We start from the raw sequence: 21,821 nt of genomic DNA on the forward strand, positions 1-21,821 counted from the left end.
CTTCAAAGCCGTCCTCTCACCTAGTCCGAGAAACACAGACTTATTGTCTTGATCTGTTCCTTTGCCTCTGTACCCACCCTTTGAATCTGGAAGTCCATCTTCTGGTACAGCAAATATTATGATGAAGGGAATCCTGTTTGGGAGGAGGAAGGGGGAAAGAACAAACCCCTCCAGGTGTCTCCAACCCATCCAGTGGGCCAAAGTTGATACCCTCAGACAGAAGTCAGAATGAGTTCCAGCACCATTCCAAGGCTGCCTGGCTGAGAATGAAGTTGTGTCTTGTCCTTACTCATATTGTGTACGGACACTACTTTGCTGCCTTCCCCAGGGGAGTCAGAGTCAGGCCCTGGGTAACCTGCCACTCCTTCTGCACCAACCCCAGACAGTTGTCTAGAGCATGTGAAATTCTACAGCTAGCATTCCAAGCAGCCATGTCTGGCTCAACAAGTCCAGTCGAGGAGACAGGAGCAGCAACCTGAAAGGAGACCCAAGAGACTGGAGCAGGTTGCTTGGGCATCCCTTTTTATCTCTTCAGAGAAGATTGGCATGGAGCACTTAGGGCAATCCAGGGACATGTACATTGCAGGAACTTGTCTCCCCTTGCCCACCCTCCTGTATAAATAACCCCTATCAGGGGAAAGGCAAGAGGGGGCTTGCCAGTCACGGATGCCAGGAAAATCACTTGGCCATTTTCCCAATTCTGTTCAGCAAACATTTGTTAGTCCCCTACTATGTGCAAGGCTCTGTTAGAGGGACTGGGGAGCACCAAGATGCTGATCAAACATCCTGACCTCAAGAAACCATTGTTCTCTTTGGCATGTGTTAGAATAGGGGGAAGGTTTGCTGTAGAAAACTGTAATACACAGTAGAAAGTGATCACAGCAGAACAGAGATCCAGACAACGGGCACTAGAAATGTTGGAGGAGGAAAGGAGCATTTGCAGGTGGCCAGGGTGGAGATCACAGAAGGCTCCATGTAGGAGAGGGGCTTCTGAGTGAGCTTTGAATGACGAGAACATTCTGAAAGGGGGAGGAAATGCATTCCAACCGTGAGACCTGCACCAACAGCATTAGGGTCAGCGCAGGTTGGTTGATGGTGATTGTTAAAAGTTATTTCTATGTCACCTTGAGGTTTACAAAGTATAATAATAATGATGATATTTATGATAATAATAGCTAACATTCATATAACATTTGTGCTGTGCTAAGTACTTTATAATTATTATCTTGTTTAATCCTCACAACCACCATGGGAGGGAGGGAAGAGGAGATGAGACTTTTTTTAGATAAGGAAACTGAGGCCAACAAAGGTTAAGTGACTTATCTTGGGTCAAACATGGGGCACATCGGTCACACAACTATTAAGTTGTCTGAGACCTGATTTAAAGTTGGGTTTTCTTGACTCCAGGTGGGCCCCACTCTATTCACTGCGTCACCTAGCTATCTCTATATTTGTTACACCCATTGTGCCGATTAGAAGACTGAGGTATAGAAAAAGGAACTTGCCCCAGAAATTAAAAGGAAGAGTCCAGGCACTAATCCAGGTCTTGACTCCAAATCCATTGACTATTCCACTATCCCTTAATGTTACTTGCCCATTTCTAACATGTCTTCCCACTAGGAAGTCCTTTAGTTCTACAATTCCTTTTTCTAACTATTTATTACTGATACATCCATCTCTGCCCTTCGTGGAGCTGGACCAAAGTCATTTTTAGTCAATTCAATTAAACCAGACGATTTTATATTAAGCACCTACTGTGTACAGGGAACAGTGCTAGGTACTCAATGACACAGGATCCTGAGTAGCATGGAGAATAAACCTTTCAAAATGAAGAGGTATTAGTCAGTTCCCTTCTCCAGGCACCAGCTTTCTCAACCCTCCCAGTTTTCTTCCTCAGGGCTCCTTTTTCTACCTCTTACATTTCTGGCTTTCCCTGGACCACTTCCAAGTTTCCAGACCCTCCCTCCTCTCTCTCTCTCTCTCTCTCTCTCTCTCTCTCTCTCTCTCTCTCTCTCTCTCTCTCTCTCTCTCTCTCTCTCTCTCTCTCTCTCTCTTCTCTCTCTCTCTCTCTCTCTCTTTCTCTCTCTCTCTCTCTCTCTCTCTCTCTCTCTCTCTCTCTCTCTCTCTCTTGGTTTCCTGAGATTCCCACCCCCAGGACTTGGTCCTTAGCCAAACTTTAGCTTGTCTGTTCCTGCCCAGAGACCCTCATCAAAGCTAGGACTGGAAAAAGCATAAATGGAAAGATCCATCAGTGCTCTAGCCTGCACGTTCACTCCTTGGGGATAAATCCATCTTGTGAGTCATCTGCTGGCACCTGTTTTCACAAGTACCTTTCAAGGGAGCAACTGTGCCTCACATAGAAGGAATCTCAGAGCAACTGAGCTGAAAAGAAGAGGCTCTTTCTGTAATGGGAGTGGTGGTGGCTCTGAGAGAAGGAACCAGGGGTAGGTTATTGAACCCAGTGACTTCTACTTATCCTTACCATCACCATCATCATCATCTTGTCTGGTCTAGGCCTGACTTTTGGATACCTAGACTATATGGCCATATGGTCATGATCAAATGATTTAAACACTTTGGAGACTCCAGTTCCAGTCATCTGTAAGATGGAGATTATAGTTTATGCCTCCTAAGGTTCTTGATGTATCTGAGTTATCAGGATTAAGATTTTATAGTCTTTTTTTGTTGTTCTGTCCCAGGAACTGTGCACAGAGAATTGTAGAGGCACATACTTCTTGCTTTCTGGGGTTCTACAAGCTAATAAGAAATCAGGTTTATGTAGCACCTTTATATTACAAAGCATGCATAGTTCATCTGATCCTCACATAAACCATGCGATGTTGGCAGGGCAAGCATGATTCATTAATAAGGAAACTAAGTCCCATAAAGGTCAGGTGACTTAACCAAGGACTCAACCTACCTCTACCAGCCATTGTTTGGGACAACAGGGGACCTTCCCTTCCCCACCCCAGCTTGAAAACTGATTACCACAAGGTGCCACATAGTGAAGACTGGAGATTATCACTTCCCCAGTTCCCACTAGGAATAGGATGCCCATCAGCAACTGGATACTGGTCCCTGTGCATCTCTATCTGAAGTATCCCAAAGGTCCATTCTCTAATCCTTGGACCCACTGTCCTCTCATATAGTCCCGTCATAGATCCTCAGCATGCTTTGAACTTTAGTATTTGCCCTGCTGCTGTCCTTGCCTAAGTCTGACCTGGTCTTTCCATCTGCAATGAACTGGGTATGAATACAAACCATCCTAAATGAGATGTCTCCCCCAACTGTAATGTGAGTAGGGAATGTCTTAATCCTCTATCTTTCTCCCCTTAATAAATGCTTGAAAAAATGCTTTTCTGTTCCATTCCCAGGTCACCAGAGAAAGATTCTCTGCCCTCAAATCCACTTTTCTCTCCACTATACTATGCTAGTTCCCAGGAAGGTTCTTGGGGTTCTAGGATTGAGAACTGAAAGAGATCCTTGAGGGTATCTAGCCCAATGCACTCAACTTACAGATTAGGAAACTAAAACCAAAGAAATTAAGTGACTTTCCCAAGGTCACACAGCTAGTAAGGAGATTGTCAGGATTCATGTAGCAAGAATAAGAGACAGAACAAACAGGTTAGCAACCCCAACCCACCCACCTCACCACCAGAAATCAGAAGAGGACATCTTCCACTACATAGGGAAGATATTCTTTGGAAAATTTATGGGAAAACATGGGCAGGAACTACGCAGGACGAGAAGGCATAGAGGTCCCAAACAGGGTCCATACCCTAGCATTTTTTGAGACTCAGCCCATGTGCCCCTTCTTGTATAAGGATTTTCCCGATCCATCTCCAGCTTGTCAGTTCCTTCTACTCCACCCCCGCCCCTGCCCAGCTGAAATTATTCTATATTTCTTTGGCATGTGTTCATTTTACTTATTTGTATAGTCATCGTTTCTTTCCAGTAGACTGTGAGCTCTTCAAGGGTAGGGGGTACTTTGTTTCTCTCTTTGCATCTCCACCACCTAGCTCTGTGCCCAAGATATAGCAGTTACATGATAAAACTCTTTTGAATTGAGGGGAGTTCCTAAATATTATATGATTTATTATTAAAAAGTTTTCAGTAGATCAATCAATAATAATTTATTAAATATCGTCCACATGACAAGTACCACACTAAGCTGTTGACCATACAAAGAGAAATAAAATAGGGTCCCTGCTCTCAAGGAGCATAATTCGGGGGGGGGGGATGAGGTAGACAACATGGAAGAGCAAAGAATCTTCTCCCCATCTGCATTTGAACCCTGGATCCTTGGTTTTTCTCTCACCTTCCCTTTTCTAAGAAATGCCTACTCATTACCCCTTGTCTTTTCACCACTCTCTTGCATCCAAGTGTTCTCCCTCAGTGCACTCAGCATCCCCTTATACCTACTCAGTAAGTAGGAAAGTTTTCTTGCACCTAGTCACATGATTTATTCCCCATGATAAACAACCCCAAATGATTTTTTCCAGGGGAAACTATTGGGACTGGGATAGGACGTGACTATTCATTGTGTGCAGAGAGAATTCCGTGGTCCTCCTGGCTTCTGGGAGCATACCATCTGGGCTTGAGTGTTTTCCTAAATCTGCCTCAGCTTGCATCTGCCTATCCTTCCCCACCACCATCCCCATCATTGCTGCTCACGTGGCTGTAAAGTTCAGAGAAGAAACAAGAACCTAAACTCTCCCTTTATGCATTTCCGAGCAATCAAATTTCCATTATCAAATGGCCCCATGTCTCTTTCATGGATTTCACAGGACCACAAAGAGACTATGTCCCCTCCCCTCCCTTCCTGATTGGCTTTCAGAATCAGTGGCAGCAGGATCAATTTGGGAGGAGTTTAGGGGAGCTAGTGTCATGTGGTGGGATGTCTCTGATAACATCCCAGAGCCCAAAAGGGAGGGTTTGCTAATCATTAAAAATTTTTATTTATTTGGTCATTGACCTTTTGCTTTTTTCTCTTTTTTTAAAATTATCTGTGACATTTCTCCTTTAATTGGTGCCTGTGATGAATAGTTCCACCCCAGTGTAGACAAGCCCTTTTTACTTGAGGGAGAGCAGTGAAAAAATGTGGAGCTGAGGGAAAGAAAAAAAGAAATATCTCCTTAAAAGATACTTCTTTTTAGCCTCAAGGCTGGTATTTTTGATAATGTCATAGCCAAATGAGGCTGTGTGTTCAGAAATGGGTTACATGAAGAAACTGAAGGAACCAGTAATGTCCAGGTAGAAAAAATTGAGGGGGGAATGAACAACGATCAGTCTTCAAGAAAGGGTAAAGAGAAAGAGAGAGCAGAGGAGAGGAGGGGAGTGGAGGGGAGGAGGGGAGGGGGAGGGGGGAGGGGAGGAGGAGGGGGGAGGGAAGGGGAGAGGAGACAGGAGAGGAGAGGAGGGTAATGGAGAGGAGAGGAGAGATCCTATGTCCACTATTTAAAACAATGAGTTTACACCAGCTAGGAAGCTGAACATCTTAGGAACAAGGATTCTGAGGCTGGGTCACTAAGGAGTCTTCTCTGAGAAGAGTTAAGAAAAGGGAAACTGATTCTCAGGGAACGGTGGAGGCCATGCCATCTGTGGTGTCAAGACAAGAGATAAAGTGATTCAGTGAATCTGGAGGAAAGTCTTACCTGACTTCAGTCTAAATGACCAAGCAAATGTCAAAAAGAAAGGGCCTGAAGAAAGTCACAAAGGGTGACTGTTGTTAACAGAGACAGAACAAGGGATTTTTGTTTTGTTTTCTCTTATTTGGAATGTGTCTTTTGTGCACTTGGGCCCATGGCACTGTTCTGCTTAGTCTTGGCCGTAGTGTTGACCTCCGAGGAGCTGCCACTAAGTTTGGCCCCCGAGTCACTCCCATTGACTTTGACTTCTGAGAGGCTCCCACCAGATTTGCCCCCCAAGGAGCTGTCCTGACTTTTGCCTCCTGGGGAACTTCCACTGCCTTTGCCTCCAGAGGCGTTCTTGTTCATTTTGACTCCTGAGGGAATCTCAGTGATTTTGACTCCTGATGGGGTCCCATTGACTTTAACCTTTGAGGGCCTCTCTTTGTGCTTGGATCTTGAGGAATTTTCATTTCTTGTGATTCTTGAGATTCTCTCTCTCTGTTTGACTCCTGGAGGGCACTCACTTTGTCTACCTTTCAAGGGATTTCCACTCTCTCTGGCTCTTGGGACATTCTCTCTGTGTTTGGCTCTGATGAGATTTCCACTAGCTTTGACCACTGTGGGACTCCCAATTTTTGTGACTCCTGAGGAGCTCTCACTTTTTTTGATTCCTGAGAGACTCCCACTTTGTTTGGCTTCAAGGAGACTCCCACCATGTTTAGTCCCTGAAGGGTTCCCACCAGTCTTGACTCCTGCAGGGTTGCGAGTATGTTTGACTCTTGGTGAATTCTTGCTGGATTTGACTCCCAAGGAGTCCTTAGTGCTCTTGACTCCCAAGTCACTCCTACTACTTTTGACTTCCAAGGGGTTCTTACTGATTTTGACTCTTGAGGGGCCATCACTTTGTTTGCCTTCAGAGGGATTCTCGTTGATTTTGACTCCAGAGGAACTCTTATTGATTTGGGTTCCCAAAGGGTTCTCGCTGGATCTGCTTCCTGGGGGACCACTCTTGTTTTTGAAACTCGAATCACTCTTATTAACTTTAATACTAGGAGGGTTCCTTCTGATTTTGACTCCCAAGGTGCTCCCAGAGCCTTTCATTGAATTACTCCTGGTGCTTTTAACTGTTGAGGGACTCGAAGGGCATTTGACTTCTGGAGAACTCTTGCTAGTTTTTATTTCTGAGTGATTTCCCTTGATTTTCACTCCAGAGGGACCCTTCTTCTCACTGGCTTGGGCTTCTGAGTCACTCCCACTGGTTTCAACTGTGGAAGATTTTTCACTAAATTCATATTCTGAGTCATCCTCACTTGTTTCGGTGTTCGAAGAGCTGTCGCTGATTCTGCTTTCCAAGTCACTGTCACTCATTTCGGTTCTCGCCAAGATGTCATCAACCCAAGATTCTGACCGTGCTTCTGAAGCAGGCAGACTCTCCCCCTGGCCTTTCTCCACTCCTCCTGTCTCCAAGTCATTCGTGTTTATCCCCAACTCACCCAAATCCTTAACTGCATCTTCACTCTTAGAGCTAGCATTGACATCTTTGATTTCAGGAGAGGTCTCAGATCGAGCACTGGCCTCCAACTCTAACTCAGCTAAAGCCTGAGCATAGGGATTTGCATCTGGAAAGGAAGTACATGTGGGCAATGAGCAATGATCCTGGTCAGATCCTCTCCCTCTTCCCCTTCTCCTTGCATGTCCCAGGGTGTGGGGCAAACACAATACTTACAGATGTTGATTGGGGGAATGTTGACCATCCTAGTGGGAAAACCAGAAGGAGGATTAGTTTTGCCATTCCCAGAAAAGCAGCCCCTGATCCAAGAAAAAAATCAGGTGGCAGACACCTAATGGAAAGGGAGTAGTAATTCCAATGGAAATTGGACCATGAGACTAATGGACATTTTCCTAAAATCAAAGACTGCCAGAGTTGGAAGGGATCTTTGAGATCTTCTTACCCTTTTTGTGCGTTATTGTTTCCCTTTGGCCCTCTAGGAAGCCTATGGACCCCTTCTCAGAATGTTTTCTAAATACATGAAGTAAAATGCATAGAATTACTAAGGAAATCAATTATATTGAAATACAGTTATCAAAAATCTATTTTTAGAAGTTCCTGGACCCCATATAAAGGACTCTTGATCTAGTTTAATTCTTTCACTTCCTAAATGAGGAAATTAAGGCCTGAGGAAATGAAATGACTTACTGAAAGGTTATACTACAAATGATGGAAGAGAGTTTGGAACTGGGATCTCCTGCTTTCTAATGATCCAGCTTGCATTCAAGGTTTTGAGACATAGCTATTAGCTTTGTGACATCAGGAGAGCTTTGTCAACTCTAGGCCTTAGTGCTTTAATCTATAAATAAAGGGGATGGAATAGATAATGTCTAGGTTCTCTCTTGGCTCTGAGAATATAGAATATCTAACAATGGATTGATTTGTCAGTGTAATAAAAAATGGAGTAGAGTAAGGGCATAGGCTCAAGATAGTGTTTTTTCCCCAGGCTAAGGCCAATGAATGAATGAAAGGGCAGTGGTCATATGTAGGCCTGCTGCCTTATTTTTGTTTTGTTTTGTTTTGTTTTTAAGACACCCTCTCTGATTTCCTTTAAGAATTTTCTTTTGGGAAATCAAGGATAAAGTGGGTGAACAGGGCAAAATGTTGGAGTCCCCACCTGAGCAGCTCACTTTCTGTTTTCTTATAGCTGGTATTTATATCTGTACTCATCAACTGGTATTTCCTCAGGTGCCGGGCAGTGTCTTCTTTGGCCTTCTCCAAGTCACTTTCCAACTCAGACAGTTTGCTCCAAGTGACGTTCAGAGATATCCTTTTAAGTCGTTTGGTGGTAGCAATGGAGTCCTGGAGCTCCCAACACTAGAGAAAAATCCAGGATTGAGAAAAATTGGAGGGAATTGAGAGGGAGGGAAATCTCCCAGAACTCAATGAGTAAAGGGCTTAGGGACCACCCCTGATCCCACATCCAATTAAGGTATCAGCTGTCTACTCTCCTCCTTCTCATACACTTCTTTTTTTTTTAATATATATTTTTTTTAATTTATAGAATGAAGAAAACATTTCCATAACACAATACAATAAAAAAGATGATTACACATGAAACTGGAAATCTATAATCTATAATAATTCTATAATATTCTATATTAATTTATAATCTATAGTAATCTATAACTTGCTATTCCTTTTAAATATGCAATAAAGTTATCATGTAAATTTCTTTTTTTTCTTTTTTTTCACTCATCCCACCCTAGAGATGGCTACCATTAAACACAAATAGGTATATATGTAAAATTACTGTATACACACTTCTATTTATCAGTTCTTTCTCTGGATACAGATAGCATCTTTCTTTATATATCCTTTATTGTTAATTTGGGTGTTTATAATAGTCAAAATGACTTATTTGCTCAAAGTTATCCTTTTTTCCTTTTTTATTTATTATTTTATTGGTTTTCAGTGTTCTACAATCACTTCCATATATCTTAGATTTTTTTCCCTCCCTTCCTCTCCTTCCCCCCTACCTCTCTACTCTCTCCCTGAGATGGCACACAATTTTATGTAGGTTCTACACATAAATTCCTAGTAAATACATTTTTACCTTAGTCATGTTGCATAGAAGAATTAAAATGAATGGGAGAAACCATAAAACAAAACAAAACATAATACAAAAGAAAATGGTCTACTTCATTCTGCAATCCAATTCCACAGTTCTTTCTCTGGATGTGGAAGGCATTGTACCTTGAAAGACCATTGGCAATTTTTTAAGTCTTTGCATTGCAATGAAGTACTAAGTCTACCAGAAAAATTCCTCACACACTGTGGTTGTATCTGGGTACAAAGTTCTCCTGGTTCTGCTCCTTTCACTCAGCCATCAGTTCATATAAGTCTTTCCAGGCCTCTCTGAAGTCTTCTTGTTCATCTTTTCTTATAGCACAATAGTATTCCAATACATTCATATACCACAATTTATTCACCCATTCCCCAATTGATGAGCATCCCCTTGATTTCCAATTTTTGGCCACCACAAAGAGAGCTGCTATAAATATTTTTGTACATGTGGGACCCTTTCCCATTTTTATGATCTCCTGGGAATACAGTCCTAGAAAGGCCAAAGGGTATGTACATTTTTGTAGCTCTTTAAGCATCATTCCAAATTGCTCTCCAGAATGGTTGAATCAGCTCACAGCTCCACCAACAATGAATTAGTGTTCCAACTCTCCCACATCTTCTCCAACATTTATCATCTTCCTGTTTTGTCATGTTAGCCAATCTCATAGGTGTGATGTGGTACTGCAGAGTTGTTTTGATTTGCATCTCTATAACCAGTAGTGCTTTAGAACATTTTTTCATATGACCGTACATAGCTTTAATTTCTTCCTCTGAAAACTGCATGTTCATATCTTTTGACCATTTATTAATTGGGAAATGACTTGTATTCTTGTACATTTGACTCAGTTTTCATTTTAGAAATGAGGCCTTTATCACAGACACAAGTTGAAAAATTCTTTTCCAATTTTCTGCTTCCCTCCTAATCTTGGTTGCATTGGGTTTGGTTGTGCAAAACCTTTTCAATTGAATGTAAGCAAAATTACCCATTTTGCGTTTCATAATGTTTTCTATGTCTTGTTTAGTCAAAAATTCTTCCATTCTCCATAAATCTGATAAATACACATAATATCAATCTTTATACCTAGATCATGTACCCATTTGGACTTTTTTTCTTGTGTACTGTGTGAGGCATTGTTCTATGCCTACTTTCCACCACATTGTTATCCAGTTTTCCCAGTAATTTTTGTCAAACAGTGAACTCTTATCCCAGAAGTTGGGGTCCTTGGGTTTATCAAACAGTAGATTGCTATATTCATTGACTACTGTGTCTTGAGTACCTAAACTATTCCACTGATCTACCCCTCTGTTTCTTAGTCAGTACCAAGTGGTTTTGAAAATTGCTGCTTTATAATACAATTTGAGATCTGTTAGGGCTAGGCCACCTTCCCTAGCATTTCTTTTCATTAGTCCCTTGATATTCTGGACCTTTTGTTCTTCCAGATGAATTTTGATATTATTTTTTCTAACTCTAGAAATTAATTATCTGGTAGTTTGATTAGTATGGCAGCTCAAAACTATTCTTAAAACAATATTGTTGTTACTATATACAGTGTTGTCTAGGTTCTACTCATTTCACTTTTCATTATTTCATGAAAATATTTCCATGTTTTTCTAAGATCATGAGCTCATCATTTCTTATAGCACAGTAGTATTCTATCACAATCATATACCACAACTTGTTCAGCCATTCCCCAATTGCTTTTATGCTAGAACCATAGCCATCGTGGCGGGCCATGACCAATGGCAGCTTTTCCACCATGTTTCCTCTTCCTGTAATAGCTGACCCCAGTCCCACACTCTCCTGTTCCAGAAAACCTCCCTTACCTAAATTCCCTCTCTCTACTTCCCTAGACTCATCTAACTACTCCAACTTTTGTCTGTTGCTTTGTCTATGGACTTCTATAATCTTTTGCTGCTCTCCTTTTTCCCCCCCACTTTTACCTTCCCTTCTCTCACTGTTAAATCCAGCCAAAGTGACATATACATTATCTCCTGCATACACTCCCCTTGCTTGTACCCTGTTACCTGATCCTCAAATATCCTCCCTCTCCATCAGTTGACTCTCTCTTTCATGTTATACCATAGCAATAGCCAGGTGTTTTAATTATTAACTGTTGATGAAGGCAGAGACCACTTCTTATCTAAGCTTTGCACCATCCTCAGTCCTGAGCACAGTGGTCTACAGCTTTGCCTCACTCAAATCCAATTTACTTGAAAGTCAAGACATTACCCTCCTGAAGTCCTCTTTGCAAAGGAAGGACAAACAACAACTGAATGGAATGGAATTATATCTTGGAGATGTATATACATCCTGCCTCCATTAAAATAAAGTAAAATAAAGTAAACAAAAATTGGGAAGCCACTCTACCCATTCAGAAATTAGGTAGGGTGCTTAGCAAAATTTTATTCTTTAAAAGAACAGGGATAGACATATGATGTGTTGTATGACACATCAATGTCCCTACTGGCCTTGAGGTCCAGCTTCTAGATTTCTTCCCACAAGCCCTAGTAATATGAGAAGTGAACTGTTTATCTTTCCAGCCTGTACTCTACCTTCTTTTCTAGATATTTTTCTCTGTGCTTGCACTTTCTAAGAATCTACCAGAATAGTCATTTAATGAAAATGGAGACCTTGTATTCTCCTTTGTCCCTGCTCTCAGACTTTGATTTATACTCCCCTCCTCCAGGAGGTCTTCCCTGATGAAACTCCCGATCTTTCTCTGAAAACTTTTGTTGGAGAATCCATTAAACTATGACTTCCACATTTCATTTCTTAGGGTGTGTTTTGTTGGTTTCTGTGACCTCTCTATGCATAAGAAGAGACATTTACCTCCTAGACTTTTGTATCTATAAGTGCCATGCTTCCTCTGGGGAATGGGAATGATTGATAATGCTTGCTAGATAATATACAAATTATACACAAAATATATACATTACAAGGGATATGAGTCATAAAAACTCCTTCCTCCCATGTTCTCCTTAATCTTACTCTGGTCTTAGAATACTACCATTATTCACTGCCTTTCCTTGTAGTCACACACTGTTGAATGAAGTTGGAGGAAATTATGAAATTGTGCTGACTGGATCCACTATAAATTCATATAACATGTTCTTTACTGGGCCCTCACCACAGCAAGGCAATTCTTTTGTACCTCCCTAATTGATTCACTGTCACATGTACCACAGAAGATTTACTGAGCCTTTCCATCCCTCCTCAAACCTCTACCTACCCTACCCTCTCAGCTAAGAACCTTGTTTTATATTGAGGAAAAACTGAGGCTACTTCTTGAAAGCTCCTTTTTGTTCCTTCACATCTTCCTCATCTCATATAACTCAGGGGCCTTCCCCCATTGATTGGTATTCAGGTCACACAGTAGATGGAGCAGTGAACTTGGAGTCAGGAAGACCTAGGTTCAAATCCTGCCTCCAAATTATGCAATCCTGGGCAAGTCTCCTGACCATCTCAGTGGTTTGGCTTCCTCATCTATAAAATGGGTATAGTAAGGACTAAATGAAATAATGTATGTAAATCTATGTGGCAGTTAGATGACACAACAGACCTGGGTTCAGGAAGATCTTGATTTCAAACCCTGTCTTAGATATTTGATAGCTGCCTGACCCTGAACAAGTTACTTAGCCTTTTTTTCAACCTCAGTTTTCTCTTTCCCCTCCTCTCATCTCCCTCTTTCCTCCTTTCTTAGTATGTAAAACAGGAATAGCACCTACCTCACAGTTACTGTGAGGGTAAATTAAGGTAATATTTGTAAAGTGCTTTGCAAAAGTGCTTATGAAATGCTTATATAAATGCTACCTACTGTTACTACCACTACTCCTACTATTAAACTCAAAGTATTATATAAATGGCAATTATCATGATTGTTATTCATATCTCTACCCTTTACTCATGTGGAAGTAGCCCTTCCTGCCAAGGGAAGTCTCTCTGCATACATGAATAATCCCATTCTATCTTGCCTTCTCCGGTAGGTTGTCTCTCTACAATCCTCTGTCTCATTTATCTTCAATCTTTCCCTGTCTATTGGCTGCTTCCCTACTACCTACAAACTTACCCAGGGTTCCCCTACCCTCTAAAAATCCTCAGTTGATTCATCCCTGATAGCGATCATCCTAGATCTCTGCTTACTTTCATGAATAATCCTTGAGAAGGACATCTGCAATTGATGTGTCCACTTCCTGTCTTCTCACTTTTTTCCTAACTCTCTGAACTATGGCTTCCAACCTCATCATTCAGTTGAAATTGCTTTCTTCTCAGCGAAATGCTCTTTTCTCAGGCCTCATGCTTCTTGACCTTTCTTAAGCCTTTGGCCCAGTTGATCAAACTCTATTTGATATAATTTTCCTGATACTCTCTTTTTGGCACTCTCTTTTTGAAACACTGTTCTTTTTTATCTGATTTTTCTTTCTCAGACTCTTGCTGAATCTTCATCAAGGCCTTACCCAATAACCCTGGGGGGGTCTGCCCCAAAGGTTCTGCCACTGACTTTCTCTCTTCTCCTTCTATTCCATAGACTCATTTATCTCTATGATTCTCAGATCTATTGATCCAGTCTTAACCTCTCTCCTGATCTCCAGTCTTTCACCTCTAACTACCCATTGCACATCTTGAACTAGATGTCCTATAGAGTCCTCAAACTCAACATCTCTAAAATTAAGTCATTATCTTTCCCCTCAAATCCCCCTGTCTTCTGAACTTTCTTGTTTTTATAGAGAGCGTACCAACCTCCCAGTCACCAAGGCTCAAAACTGAGGTATCATCCTTAATTAATTCTCCCTCAATGTCCTCCATATCCAATCTGTTCAAATTCCTGTCAATTTACAACGTCTTGTGCATACCCTCTTCTCTCTTCTGGCATTGCTACTACCCTGCTACAAATTATCCTTTTCGCCTCATGCTTGGATAATAGCTTACAATATCTTGCCAAACAATGCCAGAGTTTAAAGAGTAAAGAAGAGAGTGATAAAAAAAAAAAAAACGGTGGACACATCAATTGTAGATGTCCTTCTCAAGGACTGTTCAGGAAAGTGAGGTGAGATCTAAGATGATAGCTATCAAGGATGTATGGATCAAGTGAGGACTTTTTGAGGATGAGAGAGATATTTGTAAGTAATAAGTAAATAGCCAGGAGATAGGAAGAGATTGAAGACTGAGAAAATGAAGATGATAGAAAGGACAATCTACTAGAGAAGATGGGATAGAATGGGATTAGTTGTGCATGTAAAGGGATTTACTTTGACAAATTGATTTACCCTGTCTCAAGTATCTCCCCATTGCAGTTCCTCCCCACTCAATTTTTGAATTGATCTTTGTAACTCCCATCAATTATGATCCTGGAATACATCCCCATTCCCCTGCAAAAGAAGAACTATTCCTAATACAAGTTAGAGATGAGACTTCTCCCCTATAGTTGAAACCTGTCCCTCTAAAACTTTTGCTCATTTCTACTAATTTTAGATATATCAATTATTGAATGTAAAAACTCAAAATGGCTTTAGAGATGATAATAATCCAATCTCTTCATTTCATGGAGGAGGAAACAGAGACCCAGGAAATTGAATTGATTTGCCTAATCACAATCCTAGTAAAAACTGAAGATAATTGTGGCTCAATGGAATGAATGAGACCTGAATTTGGAGTCAGGAAACCTTGAGTACAATTCTATTCTTGATGATAACTAGCCATATGCCCTTGGGTAAGTCATTTCATCACCATCCTCATCATCACCATCCTCATTAGCATTTATATAATTCTTACTATGTGCCAAGCAATGTACTGAGTTCTTTACAATTATTATCTATTATTATTCCTCACAACAACCCTGGCAGGTAGATGCTATTATTATCATCATTTTACAAATGAGGAAAATGAGGCAGACAGCCTTACATGTAGTGTTTAATGAAGGAAAGAGTGAGCATCAGCTTCTTACCCGGGATTTTACCAGCTCAATTTCATTCCACTGCCTCTTGATCACTTGGTTGAGGTTAGAGATCTTCTCTTGCATTTTGTTCACATGTTCCAAACCTGTTGTGGCTGATAACTGTAGTGCGAGCAACTAAGTGCAAACAATAGGACAGAAGTGTCACTTACATGAAATCATAATGGGAGTACTTTCCTCTAGTTAAGTGAATGAATGCCTAGGTGACTTCACCACTGGGCAGAACTTTGGGGAAAAGGTTGTCTGGGGAATATCATTAAGGCAGGAGATGAAAGGAACTCCTTGACTGGTACCACTACCCCTCTCTTCCCTAAAACAATAATAAAAGCAGCTGTTCTCATACATGACACATACTTCACTTTAAGATTGACACTGCACATTTTGTGTTAGAGTCTTATCAGTCCAATGGTTTAGCTAACACAAGCTAAAGCTATTAGCTCTATTTTACAGATGAGGAAACTAATGCTCATAGGTAGGTGATGCTCAGTGATTTGCCTGCATTTACAGATCTCATAAACAGCAGAACTGAGATTTAAACCCAAGGTCTCCTGACTCCAACTCAAATACTCTTGCCATTATACCACAGAACCTGTTGAGCAGTCTGGACAAGTGCCCAAACAAGCTAGTGGGACTGACCCATCCTACATGAGGGTTTTTCTGCATTCAAAAAGCTAAAATCTTCTTTGAGATAGAATCTAAGGTCTGGACAACTGAGATGGAAAATCTGCTTGAGTCAATCTTCTTGACTTTAACTAGGACCTGGGTTTGGCTTTCTTCCCTACCTGTTGACTTGTGTATGGGTTTTCACAGCCACCCTGGGACTGGAAGAATTCAGTAGGATATAAGCTTGTTGAAGACAGGAATTATTTCCCATTTTTTCTTTGTAGCACCTTATAGGGTGTTTTGCACATGGCAAATTCTTAATTAATATTTACTGAATTGCTAGGCAATCTAGGTGCTGAATCTGTCTCATGCACCCAAACTCCTCTATTTTTCCCTATTCTCCACTACTCCTCCCTTTTCCATCTCCTCACCTTATTCCTTTACCCCACCCTACTCTTTCATAAAGCAAAGAACATAGAGATATATAATTGATAGTCCCAGTACTTCCCTAGGGCTAGAATCCCAAGAAAATCTATGTAGAAGGTTTGGCGAATGTCTACTTCTCTTATAGCTGTTTGCTTATTACTTATAACTTCTCTTATAACGGCAGGCCTTACTTCCATGAGGTCATTCTTTGCCCTACCTTGCCCCACCCCTGGAACATTCTATATGTTCCCTTTTACCAAATCATGTCTTTCCTCACTATGCTCTCTAACCCTAGAATCCCCTTCCTCTCCTACTTCACTACCTATCCTTTCAAACCTGACTCAGATGCTATCTCTTCTATGAAATTTCCATGGATACTCCCAGGCAGAAAATAACCTGCCTTTTTGGACCCTGCTTAGCACATTATTTTAGTACTCTTTAATTTACTAAGTATGTATAATTGTAGATAACTGTAAAGTTCTCTTTTTGGGGTTGAACTAACTTAACTTAAGGCGTTGAACTCTATGAACTCTGAGTTCCCTTCAAACACTGAGATTTCAGGATTCTACACTATAAAGACAAAAAGTTTCTATCATCTCATTTGTATCCCCCCTCCAGTCCTCTGTATACACTAGGCACTAAATAAGTGTAAGTGTTTGCTGCCTTGTCTTGTTTTTAGTTTGCAATCCAAATGCTATTTCTTTTCTAAGTGAAATCACACCTACTGCCCAATTTCTATTAATCTCACCACCTGATATCTTTTAGATTTTAAATGCACAACTCCAGGACTGATTTTCCTGAAGGTGGCTTAGGTCAGTGGGGGCAAATTCAAAGAGCTCCTCCATCTTTGAAAGCAGCAACAGAGCTCTTAGTCACCTGGGAGGCAGCGTCTAATGGAATCTCAGCCTTTGTTGTCTCGTTGTTGACCTCCTTCTGGTTTTCTTCCTCAGATGTCATTCCCATCTTTCTAAGTCTATGTGGCTTCTTGGAACCTGCTCCTGTCCATAAACAAGATGATTTTGGTGTGAAAAACCACTGGCCACCACTTCCTTTGACATAAGCAGAAGACTCAGTCAATGGAGCCCAACAGGAAGACCTTCCTCAAAAAGCATGATCGTTTCCAAGTGCCTAACAACTAGAATTTCTATAGTACTTAAGGGTTTGCAAAGCACTTTACATATGCTAATTAATCATTTGATTCTCACAACAGCCTTGGGAAATAGATCCTGTTATTATCCCCATTTTAATAGACATGGAAATTGAGACATAAAGAGGGCATCATTCTGCTAGTAAGTGTCTGAGGCTGGATTAGAACTCCTGAAGTCCTAACTCCCAATATAACATTCTACCCACTGTACCACCTACGTTTATAAGAAGCCAACATCTTATAAACTATAAAGTATTCTAGAGTCATTACTTCCTCCCATTCTTTCAACAGTTCTGGGAGACAGGCAGTGTAGAAATTATCCTCCTCCCCTGGGAAGATGATGAAACTGTCTCTTAGAAATGAAGTAACTTGAGGGGGAGGAGCCAAGATGGTGGAGTAGAAAGATACACATATGCTATCGCTGAACCCACAGCCCATAAAATACCTGTAAAGAGGAACTCCCAACAAATTCTGGAGCAGCAGAAGCCACAGAACAATGGAGCAGAGGAGATTTCTGTTCCAGAGAGACCTGAAAAACTGACACCAAAGGTCCCTCACACCCCTGACCCAGAGCAGAACCCAGCCCTGCGTTGGCCGTGCAGCACTGGCACCGAGAGGAACACATCCGAGCAGGCTTCAGGGATAGAATCTCCAACAGCCACACAGGTCCCTCCACCCACAGGTGCCAAAGGTCAGTGAAAGAGTCTCTTTGGCTCGCTGAGAGGGGAGTGGGGTGTCCCCATAACTCAGGCCCCCTTGGGAGGCAGCAGAGGAGGCAGCAGTGGAGGCAGCAGCAGACAAGGACTCCCATAACAGGCAGGAGCCAGGATCCATTGTTGAAGGTCTCTGCATAAACCCCTGAGGGAACTGAGCCCCATGTGGTGGCCCTGCCCCCACCTGAGCACCTGAACTTAATCTCACACTGAATAGTAGCCCCGCCCCCACTGAAAGCCCTGAGGCTGGGAAGCAGCATTTGAATCTCAGCCCCTAAGTGCTGGCTGGGAGGATCTGGAGGCGTGGTGGGTGTGGAGAGGGGACTCAGAAGTCAAGTCACTAGCTGGGAAAATGCCCAGAAAAGGGAAAAAAAATAAGACTACAGAAGGTTACTTTCTTGGTGAACAGGTATTTTTCTCCCTTCCTTTCTGATGAGGAAGAACAATGCTTACCTTCAGGGAAAGACATAAACATCAAGGCTTCTGTATCCCAAACATCCAAAATTAATATTCAATGGGCTCAGGCCATGGAAGAACTCAAAAAGGATTTTGAAAATCAAGTTAGAGAGGTGGAGGAAAAACTGGGAAGAGAAATAAGAGAGATGCAAGAAAAGCATGAAAAGCAGGTCAACACCTTGCTAAAGGAGATCCAAAAAAATGCTGAAGAAAATAACACCTTGAAAAATAGGCTAACTCAATTGGCAAAGGAGGTTCAAAAAGACAATGAGGAGAAGAATGCTTTAAAAAGCAGAATTAGCCAAATGGAAAAGGAGGTTCAAAAGCTCACTGAAGAAAATAGTTCTTTCAAAATTAGAATGGAACAGATGGAGGCTAATGACTTTATGAGAAACCAAGAAATCACAAAACAAAACCAAAAGAATGAAAAAATGGAAGATAATGTGAAATATCTCATTGGAAAAACAACTGACCTGGAAAATAGATCCAGGAGAGACAATTTAAAAATTATGGGACTACCTGAAAGCCATGATCAAAAAAAAAGAGCCTAGACATCATCTTTCATGAAATTATCAAGAAACACTGCCCTGAGATTCTAGAATCAGAGGGCAAAATAAGTATTCAAGGAATCCACCAATCACTGCCTGAAAGAGATCCAAAAAGAGAAACTGCTAGGAACATTGTGGCCAAATTCCAGAGTTCCCTGGTCAAGGAGAAAATATTGCAAGCAGCTAGAAAGAAACAATTCAAGTATTGTGTAAATACAATCAGGATAACACAAGATCTAGCAGCTTCTACATTAAGGGGTCGAAGGGCATGGAATATGATATTCCAGAAGTCAAAGGAACTAGGACTAAAACCAAGAATCACTTACCCAGCAAAACTGAGTATAATACTTCAGGAGAAAAATTGGTCTTTCAATTAAATAGAGGACTTCCAAGCATTCTTGATGAAAAGACCAGAGCTGAAAAGAAAATTTGACTTTCAAACACAAGAATGAAGAGAAGCATGAAAAGGTAAACAGCAAAGAGAAGTCATAAGGGACTTTACTAAAGCTGAACTGTTTACATTCCTACATGGAAAGACAATATTTGTAACTCTTGAAACTTTTCATTATCTGGGTAGTTGGTGGGATTACATACACACACACACACACACACACATGCACACACGCACACACGCACACACACAGAGACAGAGAGCACAGAGTGAATTGAAGAGGATGGGATCATATCTTTAAAAAATGAAATCAAGCAGTGAGAGAGAAATATATTGGGAGGAGAAAGGGAGAAATGGAATGGGGCAAATTATCTCTCATAAAAGAGGCAAGCAAAAGACTTATTAGTGGAGGGAAAAGAGGGGAGGTGAGAGAAAAACATGAAGTTTACTCTCATTGCATTCGACTAAAGGAAGGAATAAAATGCACACTCATTTTGGTATGAAAATCTATCTTACAATACAGGAAAGAGGGGGAGAAGAGGATAAGCAGGGTGGGGAGGATGATGGATGGGGGGACATGGGGAGGAGGGAGCAATTTGAGGTCAACACTCATGGGGAGGGACAGGATCAAAAGAGAGAACAGAAGTAATGGGGGACAGGATAGGATGGAGGGAAATATAGTCTTACACAACACAACTATTATGGAAGTCATTTGCAAAACTACACAGATATGGCCTATATTGAATTGCTTGCCTTCCCAAAGGGAATGGGTGGGGAGGGAAGGATGAAGAGAAGCTGGAACTCAAAGTTTTAGGAACAACTGTTGAGTACTGTTCTTGCTACTAGGAAATAAAAAATACTGGTAATGGGGTATCGAAAGTTATCTGGCCCTACAGGACAAAAGAGAAGATGGGGACAAGAGAAGGGAGGGATGATAGAAGAGAGGGCAGATTGGTGATAGGGGCAATCAGAATGCTGGGTGTTTAGGGGTGGGGGGAGGGGACAAAAGGGGATAAAATTTGGAACCCAAAATTTTGTGAAAATGAATGTTAAAATTTAAATAAATTAATTAAAAAAAAAAAAAGAAATGAAGTAACTTATCCAAGATTACCTATTAAGTAGCAGCACCAGGGCTAGGATCCAGACCTGCTCTCTCCAAGTTCAGTGATCCACACTATAATCCCTTATTTCAGTAACATGCTTTCATGCTTTGGAGTCAGAAAGACCTGAGTTGAAGACCTGCTTCAGACACTCACCAGCTGTTTGACCCTCGGCAAGATACTTAACCTTAGTCTACCTCAAGTTCTTTATCTGTAAAATGGGGATACTAACAGCAGTAGGAATCCAATGATTCATGTAAAGCACTTTGCAAACCTTGAAGAATGAAGTGCCATTATCCTCATAATTCTTTTCAAAGCCCTTGACATACATAATCTCATTTGATCTTTGGCAAACCTGAAAGCATTCTAGAAATGGCATCATTACTATTATTATTTTCAAAGCGCTTTGCATACATTATTTCATTTGCTCCTTACAACAACCTTTTGTGGTAGGCACTTCTGGAGATATTTCTCCTCACTTGACAGATGAGTGAACCAAGGGGGCTTATTCCAGATTCCCTGTAGCAAGACAATGGCAGAGCTGAGCTACACCCCACAGAGGCTGATTTTCAGTCTGGTGACTCTCTCCACCACATGGTCCTCAATGATCACAGGTCATTGTTTAAAAGAATCAACAACAGAACAGTAAAACAAGACAACCAACCCTTTACCTGGGTCTTGCTGACAGACTTTCAGGCAAAGTCATGTAGATATATAATGAGGGCATGGATAATATAGAGTGCCCTACCACCTCTGAGTACTAACTATTTTGAAATCCTCTCACCCTGTGCTACCATAGAAACCAGCCTCAGCCTGCACACAAAGCACCATCCTTACCACCTCATAGAGGGCCCTCAGGGTCTTGATCTCATTGGCTGGAGTGTCTGGATCTAACCAGCTCTCTATCTCCTGAGGGATAGGACCAAAATGTGAGTTGTGTCCTCTTCTTTAGTGAGCCCAAGAGATTTACTTCTTCTCCAATCCTCTAACAAAGCCATTTCTTCTATGGTCAGTTCACAGGGAACACCTTCTAAGACCCATTAAGTCTCATGGAGGAAAGACAGCATTATCAATATGCAAACTGCGCTCTAATTTGGAGTCCATCTGTGTTTGACTTCTGACTCTGACCCCCAGGTTCTTTATCTGTAAAATAAGGTAATAATATGAGTTCAAGGAGGACTGGCACCTCTGCTGTGAGGGCTAGACAAATACTTTTCAGGGCTGCTTATCCACATTTGGT

General features: G+C 41.4%; 1 protein-coding gene across 3 annotated transcripts; it reads right to left on the reverse strand.

Annotated features, from left to right (window-relative positions):
- Positions 1–5,750: 5,750 nt before the first annotated feature.
- On the reverse strand, positions 5,751–21,373 carry LOC140534101 (uncharacterized). Of its 3 annotated transcripts, none has more exons than XM_072654745.1 (6): positions 21,253–21,373; positions 17,103–17,224; positions 15,189–15,314; positions 8,297–8,496; positions 7,357–7,385; positions 5,751–7,249 (listed from the first exon to the last, which is right to left on the reverse strand). In XM_072654745.1, exons 2-6 carry the CDS (start codon positions 17,187–17,189, stop codon positions 5,769–5,771), a joined length of 1,923 nt encoding a protein of 640 aa, XP_072510846.1. In that variant the 5' UTR covers positions 17,190–17,224; positions 21,253–21,373; the 3' UTR covers positions 5,751–5,768. The 3 variants fall into 3 exon arrangements, with proteins under 3 accessions (XP_072510846.1, XP_072510843.1, XP_072510844.1); XM_072654742.1 differs by having other exon boundaries at positions 7,357–7,439; positions 21,253–21,357; XM_072654743.1 differs by having other exon boundaries at positions 7,357–7,439; positions 21,023–21,357.
- Positions 21,374–21,821: the final 448 nt, after the last annotated feature.

This window comes from Notamacropus eugenii, chromosome 3, assembly GCF_028372415.1.
Source record: "Notamacropus eugenii isolate mMacEug1 chromosome 3, mMacEug1.pri_v2, whole genome shotgun sequence".
NCBI lineage: Eukaryota > Metazoa > Chordata > Mammalia > Diprotodontia > Macropodidae > Notamacropus > Notamacropus eugenii.

What these genes read in the sequence shown, in the direction of transcription:
- LOC140534101 (XM_072654742.1), bottom strand. Translation starts at nt 17,189, where the DNA reads ATGGGAATGACATCTGAGGAAGAAAACCAGAAGGAGGTCAACAACGAG. An exon ending in CATTAGACGCTGCCTCCCAG is followed by an intron (nt 15,315 to 17,102) that starts GTGACTAAGAGC and finishes GTTTGCACTTAG; the next exon opens with TTGCTCGCACTACAGTTATC. An exon ending in TTGAGCTGGTAAAATCCCGG is followed by an intron (nt 8,497 to 15,188) that starts GTAAGAAGCTGA and finishes ATTTTTCTCTAG; the next exon opens with TGTTGGGAGCTCCAGGACTC.